This window comes from Rhinolophus hipposideros (genome assembly GCF_964194185.1).
Source record: "Rhinolophus hipposideros genome assembly, chromosome: 2".
In the NCBI taxonomy this organism is placed as follows: Eukaryota; Metazoa; Chordata; class Mammalia; order Chiroptera; family Rhinolophidae; genus Rhinolophus; species Rhinolophus hipposideros.
In genome coordinates, this window is record NC_138048.1 from 83,520,354 (window position 1) to 83,546,556 (window position 26,203).

Here is a 26,203-nt window from a genome sequence, read left to right on the forward strand (position 1 = left end):
TTAATTTGGATTTTTTGTACTAATTTGGAATTTTATTAAATACTGCATTAAAATATATTTTTTAAAAATCTTGATTACAGACTTATTTGGTGCCCTCTTAAATTTTGCCATTCTCTCTTTCATGAATGCCTATTAGTAGGGTATTAGATATCCTGACTTGATCCTCTAATTTTCTTTTCTTCTCTCCATCTTTTTGCTTTTTCTTCTACTTTCTGGGAGATTTCTTCATCTTTATCATCTAACCCAAATATTAAAATTTTATACTTCAGTTCTTATATTTTAATACTTGTTCTTTTTTCATAGCTTCCTATTCATGTTTCATGGATGCGATATCTTCTCTCTCCTCTCTAGGGATATTAATTATGCTCTTTTTTGATGTTCACTTTTGCTTCCCGCATTGTTTTGTATCTGTTTCTCATAAATTCTTTTTTTCTTACTTGTTTGCTCCTGGTTTCTGTCTGTTATATTAGAGGTGTTCTTCAAATGTTTGGTGATCCTTGGTTTTTTGAGTTTAAAAATGAGTGTCCAAAAAGTTGGTGGAAGTTCTGTGTGCCTAGGTAAGAGCTTATTGACTAGCATACTTCTCAGTGGGTAGAATGGACAAGGATATAGCCATTTCATTGGGAGACCCCAATTGTCAGTATTCATAGGTCTTTTCTTTTGAGCAAGCTCATTTCTCCACAGAGAACTCTTCCAATTTCCTGGCTAGAGATATATTAGCCTTGTTGGCTGTGTTCCGGGAAGTGAGTTGGTGAAGTAGGCTGGGAGGTCATATCCTTTAATATATACATTTTCACTCTAGCCTTATCCCATACTCTGCTGCTGTGTATTCTCTGGTCCAAAGCCTCTCACATTCAGGTTTTCTAGAGTGTAAACCTTTGGTACCTACTAGCATGTGGGTCAGGGCAGCTTGGGGTTTAGGGGGGCATGTGAGCATCCATCTGCTCCTTTTATAATCATTCGAACAGTCCTGTTTTCAGACCCACTCTGCTCTCCCTCTTTCAGAGGTATCTGGTGTCTCCAATTCCTGAGCTTTTCCAATGTCATGGCAAATAATTAGGTTTTCTCCTTTTAGGATTCCACTCCACTCCCCCGCTGTCCAATAGGCATTAGGTTTCAATGTTTCTATAGTCTGCTAATTACCTCTCACAACAAGCAGGGTATACCCTGCTTTCCATTTTTCAAATTTAGTTGACATCTTTTTCACCTAGTGTCAACTCTTTCTTGTTTTCTTTTCCTTATTTCTTTCTTGTTTTCTTTTCCTTTTTATCAACTTACTGTCATCTTAGTGGTATTTTGGGATGAAGCAGAGATAAACATATGTATTCAATTCTCCATGTTTAACAAAAGCATTCTTTTCTATTTTTGAATATCTTTCATCTTCATTAGATAACTGCAGGAACTGGCACAATTGAAAACTTCTTCCCCTTTGTTTTCTTTACCTATAGTCTTAAGACAACAACAATATTGAATCCTTTGTACTGGTTTTCCTTTGGTAGTTGTACATGAACTGTTTTTTGTTGTTATTGTTGTTTTTAATTCACCACATCCTTTTTCTGGATCACAACAATGCCATGACAGTGGGGCCACGCTGTCTTGATAAGACTCACATGGAAATAGTAGGAAGGAAAATGGCAGCAAAAAGCATGTGATCTATTTTAACCTAGTCTTAAATGATTACATCCTATTCTCTAACATATTATGCTTCTTTTCTGGATTCCCTCTTTTTTTTTGATGATCCAATTTTTTTATGTGTGTGTGCTCCCTAGAAAGAATTTTCAGAGGCCCCCTTTTCACATTTACATTTCCCAGACAGTTTTATTTTCCATTTTCTCTTCTTATTGACCTGCGCCTTTTGTTGCTTCACCTTCTTGACCCTTGTTTCTGGGGCTGCTCTCCAATAATCCCTGCTCCATGCAGGAATGTCTATTTTGCCCTTTGGAGGCTATGGCTTTCCTTCTATCCTTGAGAACTTTCTTCATACAAAGAAAAACAAAGTCCACCCATTCTCTGGCCTCTTGAACAAGAGCAGGGCTTTCCTTTCCTTAATTAGCTTCCTTATTAGACCTTTAATTTATCTTCATTCTAACGGGAATTTGTTCTCTACTTAAATGTGGCTTTCTTTCTCCAGAACCTGAGAAATTTCAAGTGTCTGGAATGCCTAGTCAGAATAGTAGTGCTTTTCACTTAACATGCTGCAACGTCTATTCTTTCCGGCTCATAACTCCTATCACTTTTATTGGCTCATTTTCCTATTTTTATAAGAATTTCTGGACTTTGGCATGCTTAACCAGAGAAGCAGCCTTAATAACTTACTCTTACAGTTCAGCTGTAATTATTTAATTTTCAATGGAAAATCTAGCTTACCCTTCCTCCCCCTACCCCAGCAGAAGGAAATCTGCCCCCTGGCATGTCCTTAGGCAACTTTTCCTGTGGAATGATCCCCTTCAATCCCCCAGAAATGATCCATAATCATTTATATATCATCTGTGTCTTGTATCTTTCGAAAGTCCACATTAAAAAAAAAAATAAAACTTCTTCTCTAAGTGGCTTCCTTTTACAACTAATGAGCAGGAAAAGCTCCAAATGTAGCTCTTTTTTGAAAAAGATATTCACTCTTCACTTTTCCTCTAGTTTCTCTTGCCAAAATCACTTCCAGAGGCCCTCAGATTGGCCCCTTTATCCCTACCCGCCTGCTATTGACACTCTTTTGCAATCCCTTTGCTTTGACTATGGGCTGGACTTATCAACACATTTATAATGAGTAGAATACAGCAGGAGCAATGGGATGTAAATTCCAAAATTAGGTTACAAAAAAGACTGCGGCTTCTATCTTGGGCACCCTCTTTTGCACTCTCATTCTTGTTCACATGCTTGCTCTGAGGCAAGCCAGCTGCTATATGGTAAGCTGTTCTATGGAGAGGTCTACGTTGTATGGAACTGGTGAAGACCTCTGACGAATAGCCAGCAGGGTGTTGAGGCTCTTAGCCAAAGGGTCTGTGAGGAAATAAATCCTGCTAGTAACCACAGAGTGAGCCTGGAAGCCAATCCTACCCCAGTTGAGCCTTTGGATGAGTCTGCAGCCCCTGACAACCTGACACCAACCTCATGAGAGGCTTTAAGCCTGAGGTACCCAGCTATGTCACATTCAGTTCCCTGACCCCCAGAAATTATGAGATCATAAATATTTGTTGTTTGAATTCACTGAATTTGAGGATAACTTATTGTGCAACAATGAAAAAGTAATATAAGCCCTCAAGACCAATTTTTTAGCTTTTAGTCTATGCTTTTTATATGAAGTTTCTGTTTAGGTCATTCTTTCCTCTTGATGTCAACTTAATTACTCGTATAAGACTTTAAATTTCTCTTTGAGAGCAGGGAATGGCAGTTGTCAGTCTTATTCTTAATTACATATCTAGTGCCTGGCACCTGGATAGATCCTCAGTGTGTGTTTACTGGATTTGACCCTTCTATCTTTTTCTACTGGTCTTAGTTTATACGTTACTCCTCACTTTCCATCTTGCCATTTCTTTCGGGGTTTAAGAGTTAGAAAACCTGCTGGTCTAGTTGCCTTGCTCTTTCTCTCTTTTAACCTGCTGTCCCTCTGCTAGAGCTCCAATGCTGCTGTCTCGTTTAAGACAAATATGCATCACCTGTTTCCTTCTCGGGGTTTCTTCAGCAAAGCTGAGTCCATGTGTGCGCTCCCTTCCCACTCCTGCCTGGGCAGGGAAACTATGCTGCTGTGTTCCAACAGGAGACACTCAATCATCTGACCCCCTCATCATCTGGCAGAGAAAGTAGTGTGTTTATTGTTATTTTTAAAGTAAAAAAAAAAAATGAGGCCTGGAGATGAGTGCTAAGATTGAGGATCACTTTGAAATTTTGAAGTGGAATCACTAGAACTCAGGCTTCCTGAAAGAGGGAACATGATATCACAGAGATTCAAATTTGAATCTTGGCTCCACGACGCTGTGTGACCTTATGGAAGTTATTTAACCTTCTCGAGTCAGTTCCTCATCTGTAACATGGAAATCATTTCTGCTTTATAAGATTGTTTAAGCATTGTTTTTGATCCAGTATTCTATCCAGTCCTCATTTTAACTTATATTTATAATTCCTTTGCAATAAGTTCACTTCATAATTACAGTGATGGCATAAACTCTTAATTTTGGTTCATAATTTAAATATAGCAAGAACATGGTATATTTAATTGTTAATAATCAATGTTATTACTAGTACTTTCCTTTTATTCCCTCATTAAGATGCCCATAAAACCAACAAAAATATTACTTGTTATCATCCAGAATCTTTCTCCACTTGTCTTTATTTGCTATACTGTCATAAACAGGCCATAGCTTCGGTGGTTAGAGAACAGAGAACTGCTCCACCATTTCAGTTCAGGCTATCATAAAAAAGGACCACACACTGGGTGGCTCAAACAACAAATGAAATTTATGTCTCACAGTTGTGGAGGCAGGGCTGGCAGATTTGGTACCTGTGAGAACCCTGTTCCTGGTACACAGGTGTCCTCTTACTGTGTCCTCACACGGTAGAAGGAATGAGGGAGCACTCTGAAATCTCTTTTATAACGGTACTAATCCCATTCATAAGGGATCTGCCTTCATGACATAAATACCTTCCCAAAGTCCCCACCTCCAAATATCATTGCTTTGAGGATTAGGTTTCAACATACAGGTTTTTAGGGGACAAAAACATCTAGTCTATAGCATCCACTGTTTCTAAACTGCTTAGCAGTTCAGAAATAAGATTTTGTTAGAAAAGATTTTTTCAAATCAAAGTGTGTCTACTCCAGCTTAAACAAAACCATTGCTGAAATAATGATGCTTACATAAGAAAGACCAACACATGCAAATGACCTTACAAGTTTAAGTTGATAAAAAGACAAATCCCTAAAGAAAAATTACATTTAAGATACACTGTCCAAATATTATTTGAATTTAAGCAGCAAGTACTCTAAAAGTTTTTGGCAAAGATTTAATGCAAAAACAAGACATAAATAGATAAAGATTACTAATCTTTGAGGTTTTAAATGGTCATTTGCAACAAAGTAGAACAGTGCTGAGAAAACCTTAGAGATTACATAGTTCAATGTATTCATTTTACAAAAAAGGAAGCCAGGTCCAGAAAGGTTAAGTGACTGTCTAGTCAAGGACAAAACCAGGATGTGATCTCAGGTCCCTGACGAACAGTCCAGAACTCTTTGCAGGACACTGAGCTGCCTTTCATGTTTTTGTTTGTTTGTTTATGTTTTGAAAGACCATGCGCTCTTTCACTAAGTGCAATGGTGCCATCTTACCTCTTCCTGAGACTGGTTAAATTGCTGTAGCAGTTGTGTTTGTGCCAGCATTACTCTTTCCAGTTCATCTGACTTCTGTTTCATTTCCTTCTTCAAGTCCTCTGAAACAGAATCACTATTGTCAATTTCCTTCTTCAGGCGAGATTCAAATTCTGCAACCAAATTTTTGAGGTTTTCAATTTCCTTCTCTTTTGACTCAGATTCTTCAGTATATTGGACGTGGGAGTCACTGAGTTTTTTTTCAAGAGTGGCTACTTTCAGCCTTACATCTCTAGTAGCGTCCGCGATTAAGTCAGATATCTGTAAGATAAATCTTGAATTAGTTTTTAGGCAATAAATCTAGGCAACTACAGAGTTCTTATGGTTTTATGAGGCTTATTCTAAATAATCAGTGCACTCTTATGATCAGAGGAATACAAATCCTATGACATATGTAGGCCGCCTCCAAGATTTTCTTTTTAAAAGTTAAAAGACTACGACTTTTATTTTTACCACCTAAGTGAAATGGCATTAATCATGGCATCCTCAGAAATATATAAATCTCTGGGTCTGGACTGAGCTACCAAGAACGGCTCAAGTCTTGATCAAATTCCTATCCGGACTCACTAGAGGGTGGTTTTGGGAGCTAGAAATTCCTGATGCTTGGGAATGCACCATTAGATTCTGCTCATACCATACCAATAAGTTTCCCTTTGCATTGTTTTTCTGTCTTGTATATGATAGTTGGGGGTACCCCAGGTACTACACCTTCTAGAGCAGCACTGCGCAATAGGTCTTTCTGTGACGATAGAAACATTCTGTGATGTTTAATATGGAACCCACCAGCCCCACGTGGCTACTGAGAGTGCTGTGCTGGTGAATGTTTAACTACTGACTCACAAGCACACACAAGCCAGATTTGTATCTAATTTCCATGGTGCAAATACTCTCACCATGACCAGTTCCAAGCTACCAAGGTGACATCACCGATCGCTGGGTTGGTACAATAGGCTCTTGTTTCCCAGGACTGACTAATGAACATTTGAAATGTGGCTGATGTGACCGATGAGCTGAATTTTAAATTTTATTTAATTTTAATTAACTGATATTGAAGTAGCCACATGTGGCTACCATATTAGTGCAGTTCTAGAGGATCTCAGAATATTTTTAAAATATACTGCTTCTCAAGGTGGTACCTCTAGATAAAGAGATGAGAGAATAAGTTGGGGAAGTTTTTCCTCATTGTCATGAAAGTCTTTAGAAGGACAAAGACTGCTTGTTTTCTCTCCCCTTAAAAAACAAAGAGCAGAAAACAAAGCAGGAAGAGCAAGGCTGCTCCTGATGAAACATACACTTGCTATTTATGCTACAGATATTGTCATATAATAAACATTAGCACAACAAGAAACCGGCCCATGGAGAATCTGGAAATCATTCAGAGACCAAAGTTCCAAGGATTTTGTGAACAGTTACTTAAGAATTAAGTATCCAAAATTTGTTCCAAATGTTAACTTTACATTAGGAATAACTTTTACAAGAAACATATTCACCACACTTAGTAATTTTATAAATTAATATTCCATCTTGAAATAATCCAGGAAGGAAGAGGGTCACTGCTGCATTTGGACAGTAGATTCCATCATCCTACAGAGAGGTGACACTGAAACGGAGCAGGTTTTCCTTGGGAGGGGGGCTCACATAGCCACAGATATGTTTTGTTATTTTAAAAAAGGGGACCAACATTTATAAATTAAAAGAATTGATTTACAAAATCTGGACTGATGACTCCTCTTGAAAATCTGCAATCCATGGCAAGTTGGGGCCTGCCTTTTGGCGTCTCCCTGCTGATGGGACCCTGAGACATCCAGGATTGCAACAGTAGTCCAGAGGTGAGGGGGAGAATGCGAAGGCACACCAAGGAGGTAGAGTGGGGTGGGGTGGTGGTGAAGGGCTAGGAAGCAAGAGAACTGCATAGAAGAGAACCTGTCTAGGGGAGGTGGAGCCTTGGGTGGGATGAGGCTCCAAAGTTCCCAGTACATGTTTCATTGTCTCAACAGGATTTCACTTACAAAACACAAATTGAAAGAGAAAATTATGAAGAATTTCAAAACAGCATTTGCAGAGCATTAAACCCAAAGCATGAGGCCTTTTTTAGTGTGAGGCCCTGTGATACTGCACTTGCCATATACTCATGTAGCTGGCCCTGCCTACTGTTCACAGAACTATTAAAAAGGCTGTGTCTTATCCCCCGTGCAACAAACAGAGGCCCTTAAGTCTCATTTGATGCTTAATTTACACAGACTGTTAATGAGTTTATTCAAAATATGTTTTCCCCACTGTATCTTGGTTAACACACACACACACACACACACACACACACACACACACACACACACACACACACACCCTTATATACGATAATCAGGTCTTATAAAAACAGGAACCTTAACAAAACCTTAAATTATTTAGGACACTCTGTGTCAAAAATTATGGAGATGGCTACATTTTAAAAATATTTCCCTTCATTCAAAAATATTTAGAATTGAAAATATTTTTAATTAAAGGAGATAGGCTTTAGTTGGAAATTTTTTAATTATGTAAAACACTTCATTATCTTTTGATGTTGGATATTTGATGTGTCAGGATAGTTAACCATGCTGATTATTGGTTATATAAATAATTTCTGCTGTTTTAAAAAGGTTATTTTAATAGAAAAAATTCCATGCATAGCTGGATTATATGTGTGTATAATTTATCTCAGTTATTCATTCTGGAGAGTAGCCAAACCATTCTACCTATGTGACTAAAACCAAGCCACAGTGACCAGAGGAAAGCTATTGGAGTTATAAACACTGCAGAGCTCTTAGGAGGAAGTAACCAACATCTATAATTTTAAACCCGTTGAATAATAATGAAAATCCTAACGACTGACCTTCATTTGTAGTTCCTCTTGTTCTTTCTGATACTTTTGGATTATTTCTTGGTGTTTTTCCTTTTCAATATCAAGTTCCAGTTTAGCTTCTTCCTTAAAGAGAAGAGCTTGCTCCTCAATTTCAACTAAATATTGGGCCCTTTCCTTGGCGAGTTCAGCTTCAATCTAGAAAATAGCATTTAACGCACATATAAAGCCATTTTATCTTAAAATAAGTAAATTAAGGTTATTTTCAGACTAATATTTTTAAAATTCTAATGTTAATTTTAAACATTAATCCAATTTTTAAGTTCTAATATTTAAAAAACATTTGACTCAGAACTTAGGCCAGAAAAATTGAACTTGAATCAAATATTTCAAGATCTTCTAAGACCTTCTAAAACATATAAAATGAGTAGAGATGTTAGGACAATATGCTATGACAGATTTGAGAAATACTAAAAGCTTTGTCTTCCGTACCTTTATACTGTAAACTCAGTCTTTGCCAGCAACCCTATTAAAAAAAAAAAAAAAGATTTCGAGGCCCTCAGACTAAGTTCTGCTAAAAGCTCAGAGGGGATATAAAGTACAAATGTTGAGGTTTTTAAAAAATTTTATTATTTAAAAAATATCTTTATTAAAAATCTAGTTAGCATGCAATAGTATATTAGTTTCAGGTATACACCATAGTTATTCAACATTTATTATAAACCTAAAGAAGTGATCACCATGGTAAGTCCAGCAACCATCTGACATCATACTATGCTATCACAGTATTATTGACTATATTCCCCATGCTGTGCATTCCATCCCTATGACTTGCTCGTTATTTAACTGGAAATTTGGACCAGTTATTGCCCTTCACATTTCCCCCCTTTTTAATTTTTCAGTTACGTTGACATTCAATTTATTTTATATTTCAAGTGTACAGCATAATATTTAGACATTTATATAATTTAAGAAGTGATCCAGTTAACTAGTCTAGTACCCACCTGGCACTATACATAGTTATTACCATATTATTGATTATATTCCTCATGCTTTACTTTACATCCCCATGACTATTTTGTAACTACCAGTTTGTACTTCTTAATCCCTTCACCTTTTTCACCCTGCCCCCCAAGCCCCGTCCCATCTATCACTCTGATAATCTAGTACCCATCTGATACCATATGTAGTTATTACAATATTATTGACTATATCCATATGCTATACCCTACATCCCCATAACTACTTTGTAACAACCAATTTGTACTTTTTAATGCCTTCCCCCTTTTCACCCACCCCTTCAACTCCCCACCCATCTGATAACCATCAAATGATCTCTGTATCTACGAGTTTGTTTCTGTTTTATTTGTTTACTTTGTTCTTAAGATTCCACATATAAGCAAAGTCATATTGCATCTGTCTTTCTCTGTCTGACACTCCACTCTGCACAATTCCCTTCAGGTCCATTCTGGCCACTGTAGATGGCTATAACTCATTCCCTTCCATGGCTGAGAAATATTCTACTGTATATATGTACTTCCTCCTCTTTATCCATTCTTCTATCGACAGACACCCAGGCTGCCTCCACATCTTGGCCATTGTAAACAATGCTGCAATGGACATATGGATGCACGCGTCCCATCGAAATAGCATTTGGGTTTCTTTGGATAATTACTAGGAAGTGGGATTACTGGGTCTTTCTTTGTCTCTTGTTATAGCCTTTGTTTTAAAGTCTTTTGTCTGTTATAAGTACTGTTATCCCAGCTTTTTTGTTTGTTCCATTTGCATGAAATATCTTTTTACATCCCTTTACTTTCAGTCTGTGTGTGTCTGTCAATCTGAAGTGGGTCTCTTATAGGCAGCATATGTAAGCGTTTTGTTTTCTTATCTATTCAACCACCCCATATTTTTGATTGGAGCATTTAATTCCCTTACATTGAAAGCAATTGTTGATAGATATGTAGTTATTGCCATTTTATTATTTATATTTTTGATTTTTTTGGGCCCATTTTAAAGAAGTCCCTCTAGTATTCCTTGTAATACTGGTTTAGTGGTGATGAACTCCTTTAGCTCTCTTGTCTGGGAAGCTCTTTCTCTATCCTTTGATTTTAAATGATAGTCTTGCTGGCTAGAGTATCCTTGGTTGTACGTCCTTGTCTTTCATCATTTTGAAAATTTTGTGCCAATCTCTTCTGGCCTGCAAAGTTTCTGTTAAGACATCAGCTGATAGTCTTATGGGAGTTCCCTTATATGTAACTAACTGCTTTTCTCTTGCTGCTTTTAGGATTCTCTCTTTGTCTTTAACCTTTGCCATTTTAATTATAATGTATCTTGGTGTGGGCCTGTTTGGGTTCAGCCTTTTTGGGACTCTCTGTGCTTCCTGGACTCCTATATCTATTTCCTTCACCAGGTTATGAAAGTTTTCAGTCATTATTTCTTCAAAAAGATTCTCAATCCCTTGCTTTCTCTCTTCTCCTTCTGCTACTTCCCACAATGAGAATGGTGTTACGCTTAATGTTGTCCCAGAGGTCTCTTAAACTATCATTTTTTTGGGGGGGATTCTTTTTTCTTTTTGCTGTTTTGATTGGGTGTTTTCTGCTACCTTGTCTTCCAAATCGCTGATTCAATCCTATGCTTCATCCATCTGGTCTGCTGGTGATTCCTTCTAGTAAATTCTTCATTTCAGTTACTGTATTCTTCACTTTTGACTGGTTCTTTTTTATGGTTTCTATGTCCTTTTTTATGCTTTCTATCTCTTTGTTGAAGTTCTCACTAAGTTCCTTGAGCATCCTTATAACCATTGTTTTGAATTCTGTCTTTGGTAGGTTGCTTGCCTCCATTTTGTTTAGTTCTTTTTCTGGAGTTTTCTCCTGTCCTTTCATTTGGAATGTATTTCTTTGTTTCCTCATTTTGACTGCCTCTTTGCATTTGTTTCTGTGTTAGGTAGAGCTGCTATGTCTCCCAGTCTTGCTGGGTGGCCTTATGTAGTAGGGGTCCTGTGGGGCCCAGAGGCACAGTCTCTCTGGTCATATGCTCCAGGAGTGTCCCTTGTGTGGGTTGCGTGTGCCCTCCTGTTATAGTTGAGCCTTGATTGATGTTGGTATGTCAGTGGGTGGTATTGACCCTCAGGCTGACTGGCTGTGAGGTTTGGCCATATCCACAGCTTATGGGCTGCTGTACAGGGGGGCTTACCCCACAGAGTAGGATTTGCCTCAGTGGGCTCTGGTGCCTGTTGAGATCACCCTTTGTGTGTGCTGTTTGTGTGGCTAATTGGGTGGTGCTGTGCTGTGGTCTGAAACCAACTTCCAAGTATGTGGGTTCTGAGGCCTCTTGAGAGGGCCTCTGGTGCAGGCCCCCATCAGCCACTGCCGGTGACTGGTGGTAAGTACCTGGTAGGAGTACTTAACATGATCCATGGTTGTTTTCTGCCTGTGCTATACATGGAGGTGCATGGGAGAGGCCACACTGCAAACTGAGGACAGCTGCCAGCAGTAGCAGGTCTGGGATAGCTCTGCAAAAAGTCAGGACACTCCAAGGCCTGCTGCCATCTGCTGGCTCCCATAAGATTCAGCCACTAATAAAGCCTCCTGCAGTATGCAAGTTGGGTGAGGGAGGGTGTCAGTGAGTCAGCAGGGTGGAGCAGTGGAGCTCACCAGGCCAATAAGACTCAGATTTGGCCTGTGCAGGCAAGCTCAGCACAGGAAAGATGGTGCCTGCCTGCAGGTTGCATGGGAAGAGGGCCCCACACAGGGAAAATGGGGACTGTCCCTCAAGTCATCACCCAAAACTTATACAACTCTGTCTTTCCCCATATGTCTCCGACATCCCGAGTCACCGTACCTCCTCTGGAGTCCAGGGTGTGTCTGTGTGGGCCATTTAAAAGGATGTCTGGGTTTCCCGAAATCTTCCATCCCACCCAGATGGTCAGAGTCCCCTCTGTTTTTCATAGCCAGAAGTTGTGGGGGCTCCTCTTCCCAGCACCAGTACTCTGGGCTGGGGAGCCTGGTGTGGGGGGCTGGAGTCCCTCACTGCTTTGTGGGGAACCTCTGTGGCTGAGGTATCTCTCCAGATTTTCAAACTTTGGTCTCTAGGTGAGGGTCAGCCCATTTCACGTCTCTGCCCCTCCAACCAGTCTCGATGTGGCTTCTTCTTTATATTGACAGTTATAAAACTTCTGTTCAGCTAGACTTCAGATGGTTCTCCAAGTTGGTTGTTCTATAATTCAGTTGTAATTTTGATGTGTTCACAGGATGAGGCAAGCACAGCCTCATCTACTCTGCCACCTTGGATCTCTTCCAAATGTTGAGTTTTTATGTTCCTTTCTTGATGGAGACCATAGAAAGTTTTAGAGTCACAGATGATCACTTTACTGTGATTGAGGCCAGAGGTTAAGGAAAATAGAGGTCAGTGATGTCTGTATCATATTTTGACTCAAATAGAATCATAGCATAGGAGGAGACCTTAGAAACCCCCTACTTCAATTTCTCAAGCTCCCATGAATTGTGCAAAAAAATAAACAAGAACTTTGGATTCAGACGAAGTTGAATTTAAATCCTGGCTCTGTCACTTTCTAGTTGTGTGATCTTAGGTTGTGACTGTAATCTCTCCTGGTGGGGTTATAACTAGTTCCCCTTGGGGTTGTTATGAGGATTAAATGGACAAAACATCTGGAAGGCACCAGCACAAGCAGGCATCAATAGTCAGTGGAGATGACTTCTATGCTGACCCTTCAGTCTCTACCATGGAATCTGCACCAAACTACTGTCCGCTCTGTGCCTCAACACCACAAGAAACCATAACTCACTCCTTCCCCAGCAGGCGTTTCCATTTTCAGACAGCACTAAGCATTAGGCAGTTTTTCCTTTGGCTGAGCCAACATCTTTCTCCCTGTGGTTTTTAACCATTGGTTTGGCTCTGCCTACCGGAACAAGAGAGACAGCAAATCTATGAGTCCTGGAGTTACTCAGGCCTGGGAGTTCACCTAGTGAGATTAGAGAAGGGATCCCAGTGACAGGCTGGCTCTAGATTTACATTGTGCAATGATTATAAATTTTAAGAGGGAGAAAATGCCAGATAACTTGGGAGAAAGACTGTCAAACTGGACTTCCTGTGACACTATGATTCAGTTACTATAAGAGGAGAGTGTTCAACCTGAATTTCTCAAGGGAATAGTGAAACCAGGGAACCAGGAAACAGAAAGTTCGCTAGGAAGATTTTAGGGAAATCCTTTAAATTAAACAAAATGAGATAGATGACCAGCCCTAGTGTGAGGTCAGTTGGATTTATAGCACTGGGTATAGGTCTGAGCATTTGCCCCAAGGCAAAACAATTATATTTATACTCAACACAAGGAGTTATTTTGGCTCTCTCAAACAAATTTCTGGATTGTTTGGGGGAAATGATGCTGATGATCATTTAGGAACATGATAGAACTGTTCAGATGTGTTTTTCTCGGACTGCTAAAGATGAGGAAAGCCTCAGGGGCACTCAGAAGAAAGAACAGATGTTCTTCTGAATTCCAGGCACTTATATCTACCTGCCTCCTGGTAGCCATTTAGGTGCTTCACAGGTGTCTCAAAGTGTCTGAACCAGAAATCTTGATGCAACCCCCTCCCTACATGTCTCTCCCCATTTCAAGACACAGCACTACCATCCATCTAGTTAGTCAAGTCAATAACTGGAGCCAGGTGGGTACTAGATTAATGGGGAGAATCACTTCATAAATTACATAAATGTCTAACCACTGTGCTCTACACCTGAAAACTAATATAAAATGATATTGAAAGTCAATTTTAATTGAAAAAAAAAGTTCTTTTATTATGGGGAAGAGGCCACTTAAGAAATCAGTAGACCTGTCCATCTATGAAGATGAAACAAAGGAAGTATCAGGGAAGAAAAGGGAGTGGCTCACTGTTTGAATGAAAAGGATGTTCTGTTCTACCTGAGTCAGGAAGCAAGATCTTCCTGCCCTTGAACTACTCCTTGAAATGAACTATTGTAGGTAAAGAGAGAAAAAAGGGAAGGAATAGATGGAAGGTGGGAAAGAAAAAAGCACTGTAAATAGAAGGGAGAAGAATGATTTACTATTAATGATTTAATTTTTAATTTGTACAACCTGAGAAAGAGAAGCAAAGTGATGAGCTTCAGGTGGGATGTCTAAACATTTAAGGAAGCTGCAATGAGATGACAAGAACAATCTGAATGTGTTGACACTGTAGCACAGAGAAATGACCCTACTGGTTCCTCCATGATCTGAATCATTAGAACAAAATGATGAGCCCACAAACACGATGATTTGCTTAAGCCAGTACATTATTTGTTATTGAGAAGATGAATTCATACCAAATTGTCATGTTTACATTTTTTACATGTTAATAGGAGTTGTTTGTTTAAAATATCTTAGATGGCAGGACTTAGGTTTATGCAAAATAAATGAATTTAGTGATGATGCATACAGAAAATATGACCTGCTTTATACAATAATTAATAGTAATTTTAATAATCATGAGAAAATTCTCATTTAAAAAAAAAGCTTAAGTAACATAGGAGCTCAAGAGCTACACAAGGTAAAATAAATTACCCGTGTACACATTGCAGGTTTCAATTCTTTTTGCTTTTTATTTATGCAAAATAAATAGGTCAAACTCTATCTACTTAGTAAATGCCTACTGATGCCTCCAGAGCATTCTGCGTATGTTGTTTTTTAAAAAACTCCTTCTATATTTGTTGTTGACATGCATAATTAGTATTTTGTAACGTGTCTAATACTGATGTGCAAAATACTGTCTTTTCACTATTTTCCAAGTGAGATCTTTCTAGTTAATTTGTATATCATTTTCTAACTGTCCATGGAGCCAAATACCATGTTATAACATAATTACCTGTTATGTGATGACCCCTTTAAAACAACAGGAATTTCAGATGCTAAAGTAGAATTCAGACCATTTGTTTATATTTGATGTATATGTATTGTTTTTGAAAATATGTCTTCTAAAAATAAATTATTATACTATTTTCTAAATGTTAAAAACAAATACTGGTTGAAAACTAATACTTCAGATTATTTCTGAATTAACTACCTTTATATATGATAACAGTAGATGATTATTCTAATACATAGACTTCATAATAAAAAAACAACGTTAAGGAATCAAGAATATGTATTGAAGTCCTGCCAAGAGCTCTGCAACCTTAAGATGGAAGGAGAGAACGTCCACTGTGTACCAGAAACTAGCGTACAGAACACTTTTCATATATTAACTCATTTAATCTTACAATCCTGGGAAGAACATACAATAATTATTATTCCCACTGTCTAGATTAAGAAATAGTGTCAGAGATTAAGTCCCTTCACCAAGATCATAGCGCCATTACGAGGTGGAGCGGGCTTCACACGCAGATGTCTCTGATGGATGCCGTGGCTCAGCGTGTTTAGTTTTTCCATGCCACCCATCTCCCCACACGCATACATAGCATAGTGGTTAAGAGCATGGATTAGGTATTTATTAAGTTGCAAAATATTTGGAGGTTTTTCCAGATAACTTTCTGTTAATAAATTCTAATTTAATTCCATTGTGATCAGAGAAAATACTTTGTATTGCTTGAATCCTTTTAAATTTATTGAGATTTATTTATGCCTCAGAAGATGATCTATTTTATATGTCCCATGTGCACTTGAAAAAAATGTGAATTCTGTGAAATGGACAATTCTATAATACAGTAGTCCCATTTATCCTTGGGGGACATGTTACAAGACCCCCATTGGATGCCTGAAAACTTGAATAGTACTGAACCCTATATATGCTACGTTTTTTCCTATGCATACATATCAGTGATAAAGTTTAATTTATAAATTAGTCACAGTATTAATAACATCAGTAACTAACAATAAAATAGAAAGTTATAATACTACACTGTAATAAAAGTTATATGAGTGTGGTCTCTTTCAAAGTATCTCAATGTATTGTACTCACCTTTCACTTAAAGGAAGCATTTTACAGTTTCTCTTTGGCATATCTGAATTGTCAGCATCACCACTCTTGCACTTTGGGGGGCATTATTAAGTAAAATAAGGGTTACTTGAACATAAGCATTGCAATCGATCTCGTAACTGACAGCTATGAAGTGACTAATGGGTGGGTAGTGTATACAGCATGAATATGCTGGACAAAGGAATGATTCATATTCTAGGCTGGATGAAGTGGGATGGTGTGGGGTTTCATCACAATACACAGAATGACATGCAATTTAAAATGTATGCATTTTTATTTCCGGAATTTTCCATTTAATATTTTCAAAATGAGGTTGACCACGGGTAACTAAAACCACAGAAAACAAAACCACAAGTAAGGGGGAAGTACTTTAGTGTTTTTCAATATATGTCTTAATAAATTATTGTACTATTTTTCATAGTACATATTTTTCATAAATCCTTACTGATTTTCTAGATATTTTTCTATCAATTATTGAGGAAAGGCTATTGACATCTCTGACTCTAATTATGAATTTGTCGATTTGTTCTTGCAGTTTTTGTTTAATTTTTAAGTTCTGTTATTAGATCCTCCTGGTGAATTGATCCCTTAATCATTATGAAATTACTTTCTTTATCCCTGGAAATACTCTAAATACAGTTGATCCTTAAACAATGTCGGAGTTAGGGGCACTGACCTCCCCCTCACAATCAAAAATCTGTGTATAATTTTTGACTCCCCCAAGACTTAACTACTTACCAATAACATAAACAGTTGATTAACACATATTTTGTATGTTGTATGTATTATATACGGTATTCTTACTATAAAGTAAGGTAGAGGCAAGAAAATTTTATTAAGAAAATCATAAGGAAGAGAAAATATATTTACAGTATTTATTGAAAACAGTCTGTGTGTAAGTGGATCCATGCAATTCAAATCGGTGTTGTTTAAGGGTCAACTGTATTCTGATTTCTTTGCTCTGAAGTCTGCTTTGTCTGGTAGTAGATCTGGCTTTCTCTGGCCACTCTGGCTTTCCTTTGATTTGTGTTAGCATATCTTTTTCCACGCTTTACTTTTCACATATTTGTTAAAATATTTCTTTATATTAAAGTGCATTTCTTGTAGGCATGTATATATAGTAAAATCTTGCATTTTTACCCAACATGACAATCTTTGTCTTTTAATGGGGATACTTAGATCAGAGCTTGGCAAACTATGGTCCACAGGCTAAATTCAGTCATGCCCACTCATATCGTCTATGGCTGCTTTTAAGTCACAATAGCAGAGTTGAGTGGTTGCAACAGAGATTACTTGTCCCACAAATGGAAATTTTTACTAACTAGTCCTTTATAGAAAAAGTTTTTGACCCCTGGTTTAGACCATTTACTTTTAATTTGGTTAGCTTTAAATCTGTCTTGCTATGTTTTCTATTTGGCCCATCTCATCTTTTTTCTGTTTTTCTATCTTCTTTTGGACTGAGTATTTTTAAATTCAATTTCATATCCTTTGCTGGCTTATTAACTGTAAGTCTTTGTTTTTCTATTTTTGTGTTTGCTTTTAGGTATATAGACTACATCTTTAACTTGATGCAGTCTATCTTCTAGTAAGATATTACTTCATGTATTGTATAAGAATCTCACAATAGTGATTTTTATTTCTCCCTTCCCTGCTATTGTGCTATTGTTATATATTTTGCTTCTACTTATTATTAACAATCTCATATAGATTGTTAATATTTTTGTTTAAATAGTCAATTATATTTTAAAATATTTAAATGACAAGAAAACATTTATCCATATTGTTACCATTTCTGGTGCAGATACATATTTCCATCTGGTGTAATTTCCCTTTCGATTAAAGAACTTCTTTTAATATTTCTTACAATATGTATGTGATGGTGATATATTTTCCAGCTTTTGTATTTCTGAGAAAGTCTTTATTTCATCCTCATATTCGAAAGATATTTTCACTTTGTATAGAATTCTAGATCTGCCCACCTCCAACATTATTTCAGTACTTCCAGTCTCACTCTTCCTGCTTACATTGTTTCTGATGGAAAATCTGCTGTCATCCTTTTCTTTGTTCCTCTATTCTCTTGTATTCTCTCTCTCTTTTTCTCTCTCTCCTTTTTATTCATTTAAAAAATTATTATTAGTTTCAGATATACAAGACAACATAGTGATTAGACATTTATATACCTCACAAAAGAATAACCCCAATAAGTCTATTACCCAACGGACACTGTACATAATTGTTAGAATATCATTGACTATATTCCCTATGCTGTACTATATATCCTTGTGACTATTTTTTAAATTATAGTTGGCATTCAATATTATTTTGTATTAGTTTCAGGTGTACAGCATAGTGGTTAGATATTTATATACTTTATGAAGTTATCCCCTCATTAAGTATACTACCCATCTGACATCATACATAGTTCTCATAATATTATTGACTATATTCCCCATACTGTACTTTACATCTCTGTGACTCTTTCATAACTACCAATTTGCACTTCTTAATCCCCTCACCCTTCTTATCCAGCCGCCAATGCCTCTCCCATCTAACAATCATCAGTCTGTTCCCTGAATCCATGGGTCCGTCTCTGTTCTGTTTGTTGATTTATTTTGCTCCTTAGATTCCACATATAAGTGAGATAATATGGCATTTGTCTTTCTCAGTATGACTTATTTCACTTAGCATAATGCCCTCTAGGTCCATCCATGTTGTCGCACGCAAATGGTAAGATTCCATTCTTTTTTATGGCAGAGTAATATTCCATTCTATATATGTACCACCTTCTTCTTTATCCAATTGTCTATTAATGGACATTTCAGTTGTTTCCATATTTTGGCTAAATAGTGCTTCAGTGAACATAGGGGTGCATGTATTAATATTTTTTCAAATTAGTGTTCTGGATTTCTTTGGAGTGGAACTGCTGGGTCGTAAGGTAGTACTAGTTTAAATTTAAATTGCTACATCAATTTGTAATCCTACCAAAAGTGCACAAAGTTTCCCTTTTCTCCACATCCTTGCCAACAGTTGTTTGTTGATTTATTGACAATGGCCTGGTCAATATTGACCTGACAGGTGTGAGGTGATATCTCATTGTGGTTTTTATTTGCATTCTCTGATGATTAGTGATGTTGAGCATCTTTTCGTATGTCCTCTTTGGAGAAATGTCTATCCAGGTCCTCTTCCCAATTGTTAATTGGATTCTGTGTTTTGTGGTGTTGACTTGTATGAGTTTTCTATAAATTTTGGATATTAACCCTTTATCAAATGTGTAATTGGCAAATATCTTCTCCTGGTCAGTAGGATATCTTTTTGTTTTGTTGACAGTTTCTTTGCTATGAAAAAACTTTTTAGTTTGGTGTAGTCCCATTTGTTTATTTTTCCTTTTGTTTCCCTTGCTCAGTAAAAGTATTACTAAGGGTAATGTCTGAGAGTTTACTGCCTATGGTGTCTTCTAGGAATTTTATGGTTTGGGGTTTTACATTTAAGTCTTTAATCCATTTTGAGTTTATTCTTACATATGGTGTAAGAAGGTGGTCCAGTTTCATTTTTTTCCATGTATCTGTCCAGTTTTCCCAGCACCACTTATTAAATAGACTATCTTTACCCCAGTGTATATTCTTGCTCCCTTTGTCATAGATTAAATGACAATATAGGCTTGGATTTATTTCTGTACTCTCTGTTCTGTTCCTTTGACCTATGTGTCTGTTTTTTATTCCAATACATGCTCTTTTGATTACTATGGCCTTGTAGTATAATTTGATATCAGGTAGCATGATACCTCCAGCTTATTCTTCTTTCTCAGGATTGCCATGGCTATTTGGGGCATTTTATGGTTCCATATAAATTTTAGAATTATTTGTTCTAGTTCTGTGCAAAATCCCGTTGGTATTTTTGATAGGGATTGCATTGAATCTATAGCTTGCTTTGGATAGTACGGACATTTTAACTGTATTAATTCTTCCATCCATGAACATGGTATTAATTCTTCCCATCCACGAACATGGTATGTTTCCATTTATTTGTACCTTCTTTAATTTCTCTCTTCAATGTCTTATCATTTTCTGAGTATAGGTCTTCTACTTTCTTGGTTAAATTTATTCCTAGGTATTTTTTTTTACGCAATTTTAAATGGGATTATTTTCTTAATTTCTCCTTCTGAAAGTTCATTATTGGTATATAAAAATGCAATCAATTTCTGAATATTAATTTTGTATCGGGTAAATTCATTTATCACTTCTAATAGTTTTCTGGTGGACTCTTTGGGGCTGTCTATATATGGTATGTCATCTGCAAGTAATGACAGTTTTACTTCTTTCTTTACAATTTGAATGCCTTTTATTTCTTTTTGTCTGCTTGCTGTGGCTAGGACATTTTTTAGGCCTTCCTTTTAAAATCTGTTAGGCAGGACCAGCTCAGCATTTAATGTAGGGCTAATTATTCCGTACTGCTGATGAAAGACCCTTCTGAGAATTCTACGCAGTGCCCTGTGAACTGCAGGTTTTCCAGACTGGCTGGTGGGAACAGGCGTTTATTACTGGCATTGTAGAGCATTTGGTACTCTTCTCTCTAATCCTTTCAAATGGGTCTTTGCTTGGCTTTGGGTAGTTTCCCCTCATATACATACTGATCATACATGCATTTATTGGGGACTCTTTATAGAACTCCAGTGTGTTTTCTCTGTACAGCTCTCTTATGAGAATACTATCCTGTAAATTCTTGCTACATTAATCTCCCTGGATTCTCAGCAAGGTCTCCTCAAATCAGAGAATCTGCCAAACTCCTGGACACCCACTCCCTGTACCACGGCCTTAAATCTCTTCCAAGGCACTCAGTTAGGGTCATCAGAGGCCTCACCTTGTATGTCTCCAAGAGTCACTGTCCTCCATTGCCTGAAGTCCGGTGTCTTGAAACCATTGTTTTCTATCTTTTCTTCAGTGTTTCAGTTGTTTTAGGAGGAGGGCAAATCTGTTCTGTTATTTCATCTAAGCCAAATGGAGAGGTTTAGACTTTGTATTTAGCACTCATGATCTCTCGCTCTTTCATGTGTGTGTCAGTTCTCTTTTCCTGACTATGTAACTTTGGCAAATTACCTAACTTCTCTGAACCTTATTTTTTTCCCATGTGCAAGTAGGAATAATAACATTACAGTGATTAAAATTACAGTTATTGAAAGCATTCAACACAAGTCGTGGTATATAGTAAACACTCTAATAATGGAGACTAGTTTTATTATCTAGATTAAGGGTTTACATCAGATGATCTTTGCAGACTATTCCAGATCTAAAATTTTGTGATGTTATTAATTTAATTTTGAAAATGACATAATTTAAAAAATTAAAGCATACCCTCAATATTCTTTTTAGCCTACATTTATTATGCATAAATTAAAATTAATATTTTGTAAATGACAACTTCATCCCTGTCAAATTTTATTATTTTACAAGTTATCCTTTTTAATTTTATTACTATTACACTAAAACAAATTAGGACTTATTAGGCCATTTAGCACTTCCACTTTGAGAATTTGAGGTTTTTATTTTTATTTATTTATTTACTTAGACTCCCTTCAGTGCTGGAATTGACTATTTATTAAACTTCCCCCCACCTGCATTTTTACTGTCAATGCAGTTCCTCAGCCAGGAAGTAGTTTGATTTGTTTTTTAAAAGCTCTATGTATTATTTAAAATGAGGTCAATAGTGCAATTCTAAAATGTGATAGCTTTGTAATAATCTAAGAAAATATTTGGGTGGATTTTTTATTTTTTATGATACTACAACGTGATAGTAAGTGACCCTCACTTATTGTAAGTATTCTGGCTATAGGAGATTTTTAATTACAAAATTTTAACTGAATAGTAGCACCATTATGCACTTGGAATCAATTTTAAATGTTCAGTATGCACACTAATTTTCTTTCTTCACATCAAAGCAATACTTGAAATAAACAAAATCCATGACAATTAGTAAATATGCCGCTATTTTAAGTGTGCCATCTTTGTTGCATAGCAACTATTGATTTTATTATGTACTTTTCACATACTCTAAAATAATTAAGTATAGGCACACATTGCTATCTACCTTTTTGAATGTTAAGCATTTAAGTTATGACGTTTATTCTAATATGTGTATTATATATTTGTAAAGGGAACATTTCATTCCTACACAAAGGCACAGTGACCCAAGAAAGAGATGACAATGTCATATTCTTCTTTCTTATGAGAGGACTTGTAGGGAACTTTTTATTCATAGTCTCAATAGCTGACACAGCCAAGACATAATTATCATTCCTTGATTTTACTGGTCTGGATCTTGATTTACCGCTAAGCTAAATGATAGGATTTATTAACATGAAGTCATGTCCTCTCACAAAAGAAATGTCCACTTAGATTACAGAAAATTATGCCTGCTAAAATACACCTGTGAGGTAATTAATTTATTAGAAAGATACCAACTCAGAGAATCCTACATAGGTTCATTTTTGTTGTCAAATTAACTTAGCATAAAGCTAATACTCTTATATGGTCAGATGCTAACACTGACCATCTACTTGCTGTGTTAGCACCTCCGGGACAGGGCGCAGTGAGAAGCAGTCCGAGAGTAGACTGTGAACACAGAGACTTCTCCAGGAGATTGGATCTGAAAGTCCTTCATGGCATGCGGCCATGTAGCGGAGGAGCTTCCACACAAGCAAAGGCAGGAAAGTTCCCTCTGTCAGTTTAAGAGGAGCCAAGGCTTTTGAGGGAAGGGAAGGACCAATGAATCTCTATCCCTACTGATTTCATCAGAGAAATTTCTGAATAAAACATGGGACGTTTACAATACCTTTTCATACAAAGTGCCAAATGGCTCTCCGAAAGTTTGCTGTAATTTCTAGTCCCTTAAATGGTAAATATGAAAGACTAGCTCACTAGACCTTTATCACAGTACAAAATCCACTCTATCCATTGGATGAGTGAAAAATAATCTCTCATTGTTTTCATTTGCATTTTTTGGATTGCTAGTTAGGTTGATCATCTTTTTGTATTTTTAAACACGGCTTGGTAAAGATAGGGGAAGTGAAGAATAAACTAGTCAACTGAGTACTGAGTCTAATAAAAATTAGAAAGAATTAAAGAAGTGTGGGTTTTAGAGAAGAAGCAAAAGCCCATGCTACAAAGTAAAATAAAGTAAGAATAAGGCACCTTAGCAACTTTAATACACATTCTGAAATTTTAATTGTTGCCCCTATGAAACTATTGTCCTAGTGATCATTTTTGTTACAGCCTGAATGTTCTGTCCCTGAGGGACAAGGGGAGGAGGACTGGTTGATGAAGGGCCAGTACTGGCTGAGTACGGCCAACTGTGTGGAGACTGGAAACGAAAGTGACAAACTTAGAACTGACCCGAGCCAGCAACAATACCTAAGGGGTTTCAATCTAGTGGGTGGTACAGTAGGGCATTCCAAGTGGAAATGTTGGTTTGAAAGTGGCCACTGCTTGTTGCTTGATGTTAAAGGTTATAGGGTCTCATTACTAAGGAAAAGAATATGATAATAATGAAGCAATCTGGATTTTCATAGCCAGCTCTAGTTCTAGATGCAAACTTAAGATAATCAAATTTAAGAAAAGCAAAGCAGAAGGTTAGTGCTAGGGATAGGTACCAGCTGGGGAAGAGAAAGAGTTGGGAAGGCTTTAGTGCATTGGGCAGGACAAGGCCCAGGGATCAATCAAGGAGTATCGGAAGTTCATGACAGGGAGATAGATGATGGCTGTGCCTCAATCACTAGAGCTGTGCATGGCCCGAGAAGGTAGGGACTAACAATTCTTAAACACTACACACTCGTATTCTTTAAAGGCAGCGCATATTCACTGTTGAAGCTTTGAAAAATATAGAAAAGTCCAGAGACAAAAATCAATACAATTTTTTTCATACTCTAAGAACAAACATTTTCTATAGTGAGCTAAATAAAATGAGTAATCATTTTACACTGTCAAAGTTCATAATGGAATAATTTTGTTTTCCATTCTCTTATATTACCTTATATAAGCAGAGAAATTATAAGAATGAATTAATAGAACTTTGCTTTTAAGGATGTGGTCAAATGCAGATTCTGTCACTTTATGAGGAAAAAAGGTAAATATTTAAAAATAAAAATTTTGCTGTTACGTGAGAACTGAGGGATATCTTAATCTTACAAGATTTCAAATTCTGGTCTTACCTTTTTATTTTCATTATGTTGTCTAATATTTTGGAAAAGACACACATCATAAACATGTTTGGTCTAGGAAATTCCAGAAAGAATCAAACGTGTGCACAGACACAAAGACATCTATTTGGAACAGTCTTCTGGCCAATGAACAGAATTTTTGAACAGCAAATAAGACACATGCTGATGAAAGCCACATTATCATTACCTTCTCCCGCCAGTTATCATCATCTAGCAGCTTCTGTCTAAAGGTTTCCCGCAGCTGCTCGATGTTTTTCTGATGTGAAATCAGCATCAATTCCCTGAAAATAATAAACCCGACAAATGAGTCAAGACTCACCCCTAACACTCTTCCTAAATTGCACACCTGGCTCAAAGAATACAATCTCAAACTTAGTCTATTTATTCTCTTGAGCAATATATATACCTCTTCTAGGTACCATTTTAACTGTTAACAGCAGTTTATAAATACTGCAAATATTTTCACAGGCTTAATTTTTGCATAATTAGTAATATTTTTGCATGAAATAGTAACAACATATGTGGAATCACAAATATAATAAAATGTTATACATTGTGGTTCCAAAGTTTATGACTAAATTCTAACACTAAACAATATTTTGTTCCTTAAACAAAGGAAAACATGTTGAGATATGCCATAAAACCACAATGTTTGTGATTCCTCCTAGATTTCGTTTTCTTTTACTTATCTCAAATATGGACAAGAACAAACCCAACTAAGTAGAGGGTAATGTCTGAGACGTGGTAGAGTACAAAACATATTAGAAAATTAAAAATACAAAGAATATTTTAACATTTTAATCCACATAAATGGATCTTAAAGCTTAGTCTGTGATCCTCTGGGTGGAGGTAAGTGTGGGAGATGCATGAGAACCTTCCAGAGGGGCACCAAAATTAAGCCTTTGACTATCACAAGTAGAGGCTAAAAGCATGCTTGTCAGTCAGGGTGCCTTCCCCCTTCTATGACACCATGACTCTTCTTATTTTCTCTGCAGGTGATTCTTCTCCATTGCTTATTCCTCTTTCTAATATCTTTGTTTCTTATCATCTGCCTCTTCCTTTAAGCTCCGATCCTTTCTCTCAGACTTGGAACTCTCATTTACAATTGCTGTTGGACATCTCCACCCAGTGATCCATCAATACCAAAGATTCCACACATCATAAAACAAATCCACCAGCATCTCCAACAACCTTGAGTTTCCCTTTGACTTCTGAAAATCTTTAACAGTCAAAATCTTTGGCTTGAAATCCCCCAGTCATCTCTGACTCTTCCTTCTCTTTATTCTACCACATCCATGTAATAAAAAGTTCTATGTATTCTGTTTCCTTGGTGTGGGTCAAACTACCCTGTTTCCCAGAAAATAAGACCTAGTCTGACAATCAGCTCTAATGCATCTTTTAGAGCAAAAATTAATTATAAATAAAAATTATTATAGTAAAACAAGACCGGGTCTTATATTAATTTTTGCTCCAAAATACACAACACAGCTGATTGTCCGGCTAGGACTTATTTTCGGGAAACACGGTATTTCCTTCCTTCCTTTCGCACTACCAACAACCACATTAACGTTCTTAACGTTCTCTCTCACCTAGAGTGTTGTAATAGGTTCTCAGTCCATCTCATTATCTCTCTTCTAGTCTCAATCTCATAATATTATTAAATGTAATAATATTTTTATACCATAATGAAAATGCCCACATTTCTAGTCTGGACATTTTTAAGGACACAAACATAGGAAGACATATTTGACTTGATAACCAGGATTATGATTATCCTTTGAGGGAAATTAATTGAAAACACACACACA

At 36.8% G+C, this 26,203-nt stretch overlaps 1 protein-coding gene across 1 annotated transcript in view; it reads right to left on the reverse strand.

Annotated features, from left to right (window-relative positions):
- The window catches only part of LEKR1 (leucine, glutamate and lysine rich 1), a 174,620-nt gene that overhangs the window by 15,192 nt on the left and 133,225 nt on the right, over positions 1 to 26,203 (reverse strand). Inside the window, exons 10-12 of the mRNA XM_081077368.1 lie at positions 24,583 to 24,676; positions 8,229 to 8,393; positions 5,318 to 5,617 (exon numbers count right to left, since the gene is read on the reverse strand). Coding sequence (XP_080933494.1) covers positions 5,318 to 5,617; positions 8,229 to 8,393; positions 24,583 to 24,676 — 559 coding nt within the window. The remainder of the gene's footprint in view (positions 1 to 5,317; positions 5,618 to 8,228; positions 8,394 to 24,582; positions 24,677 to 26,203) is intronic.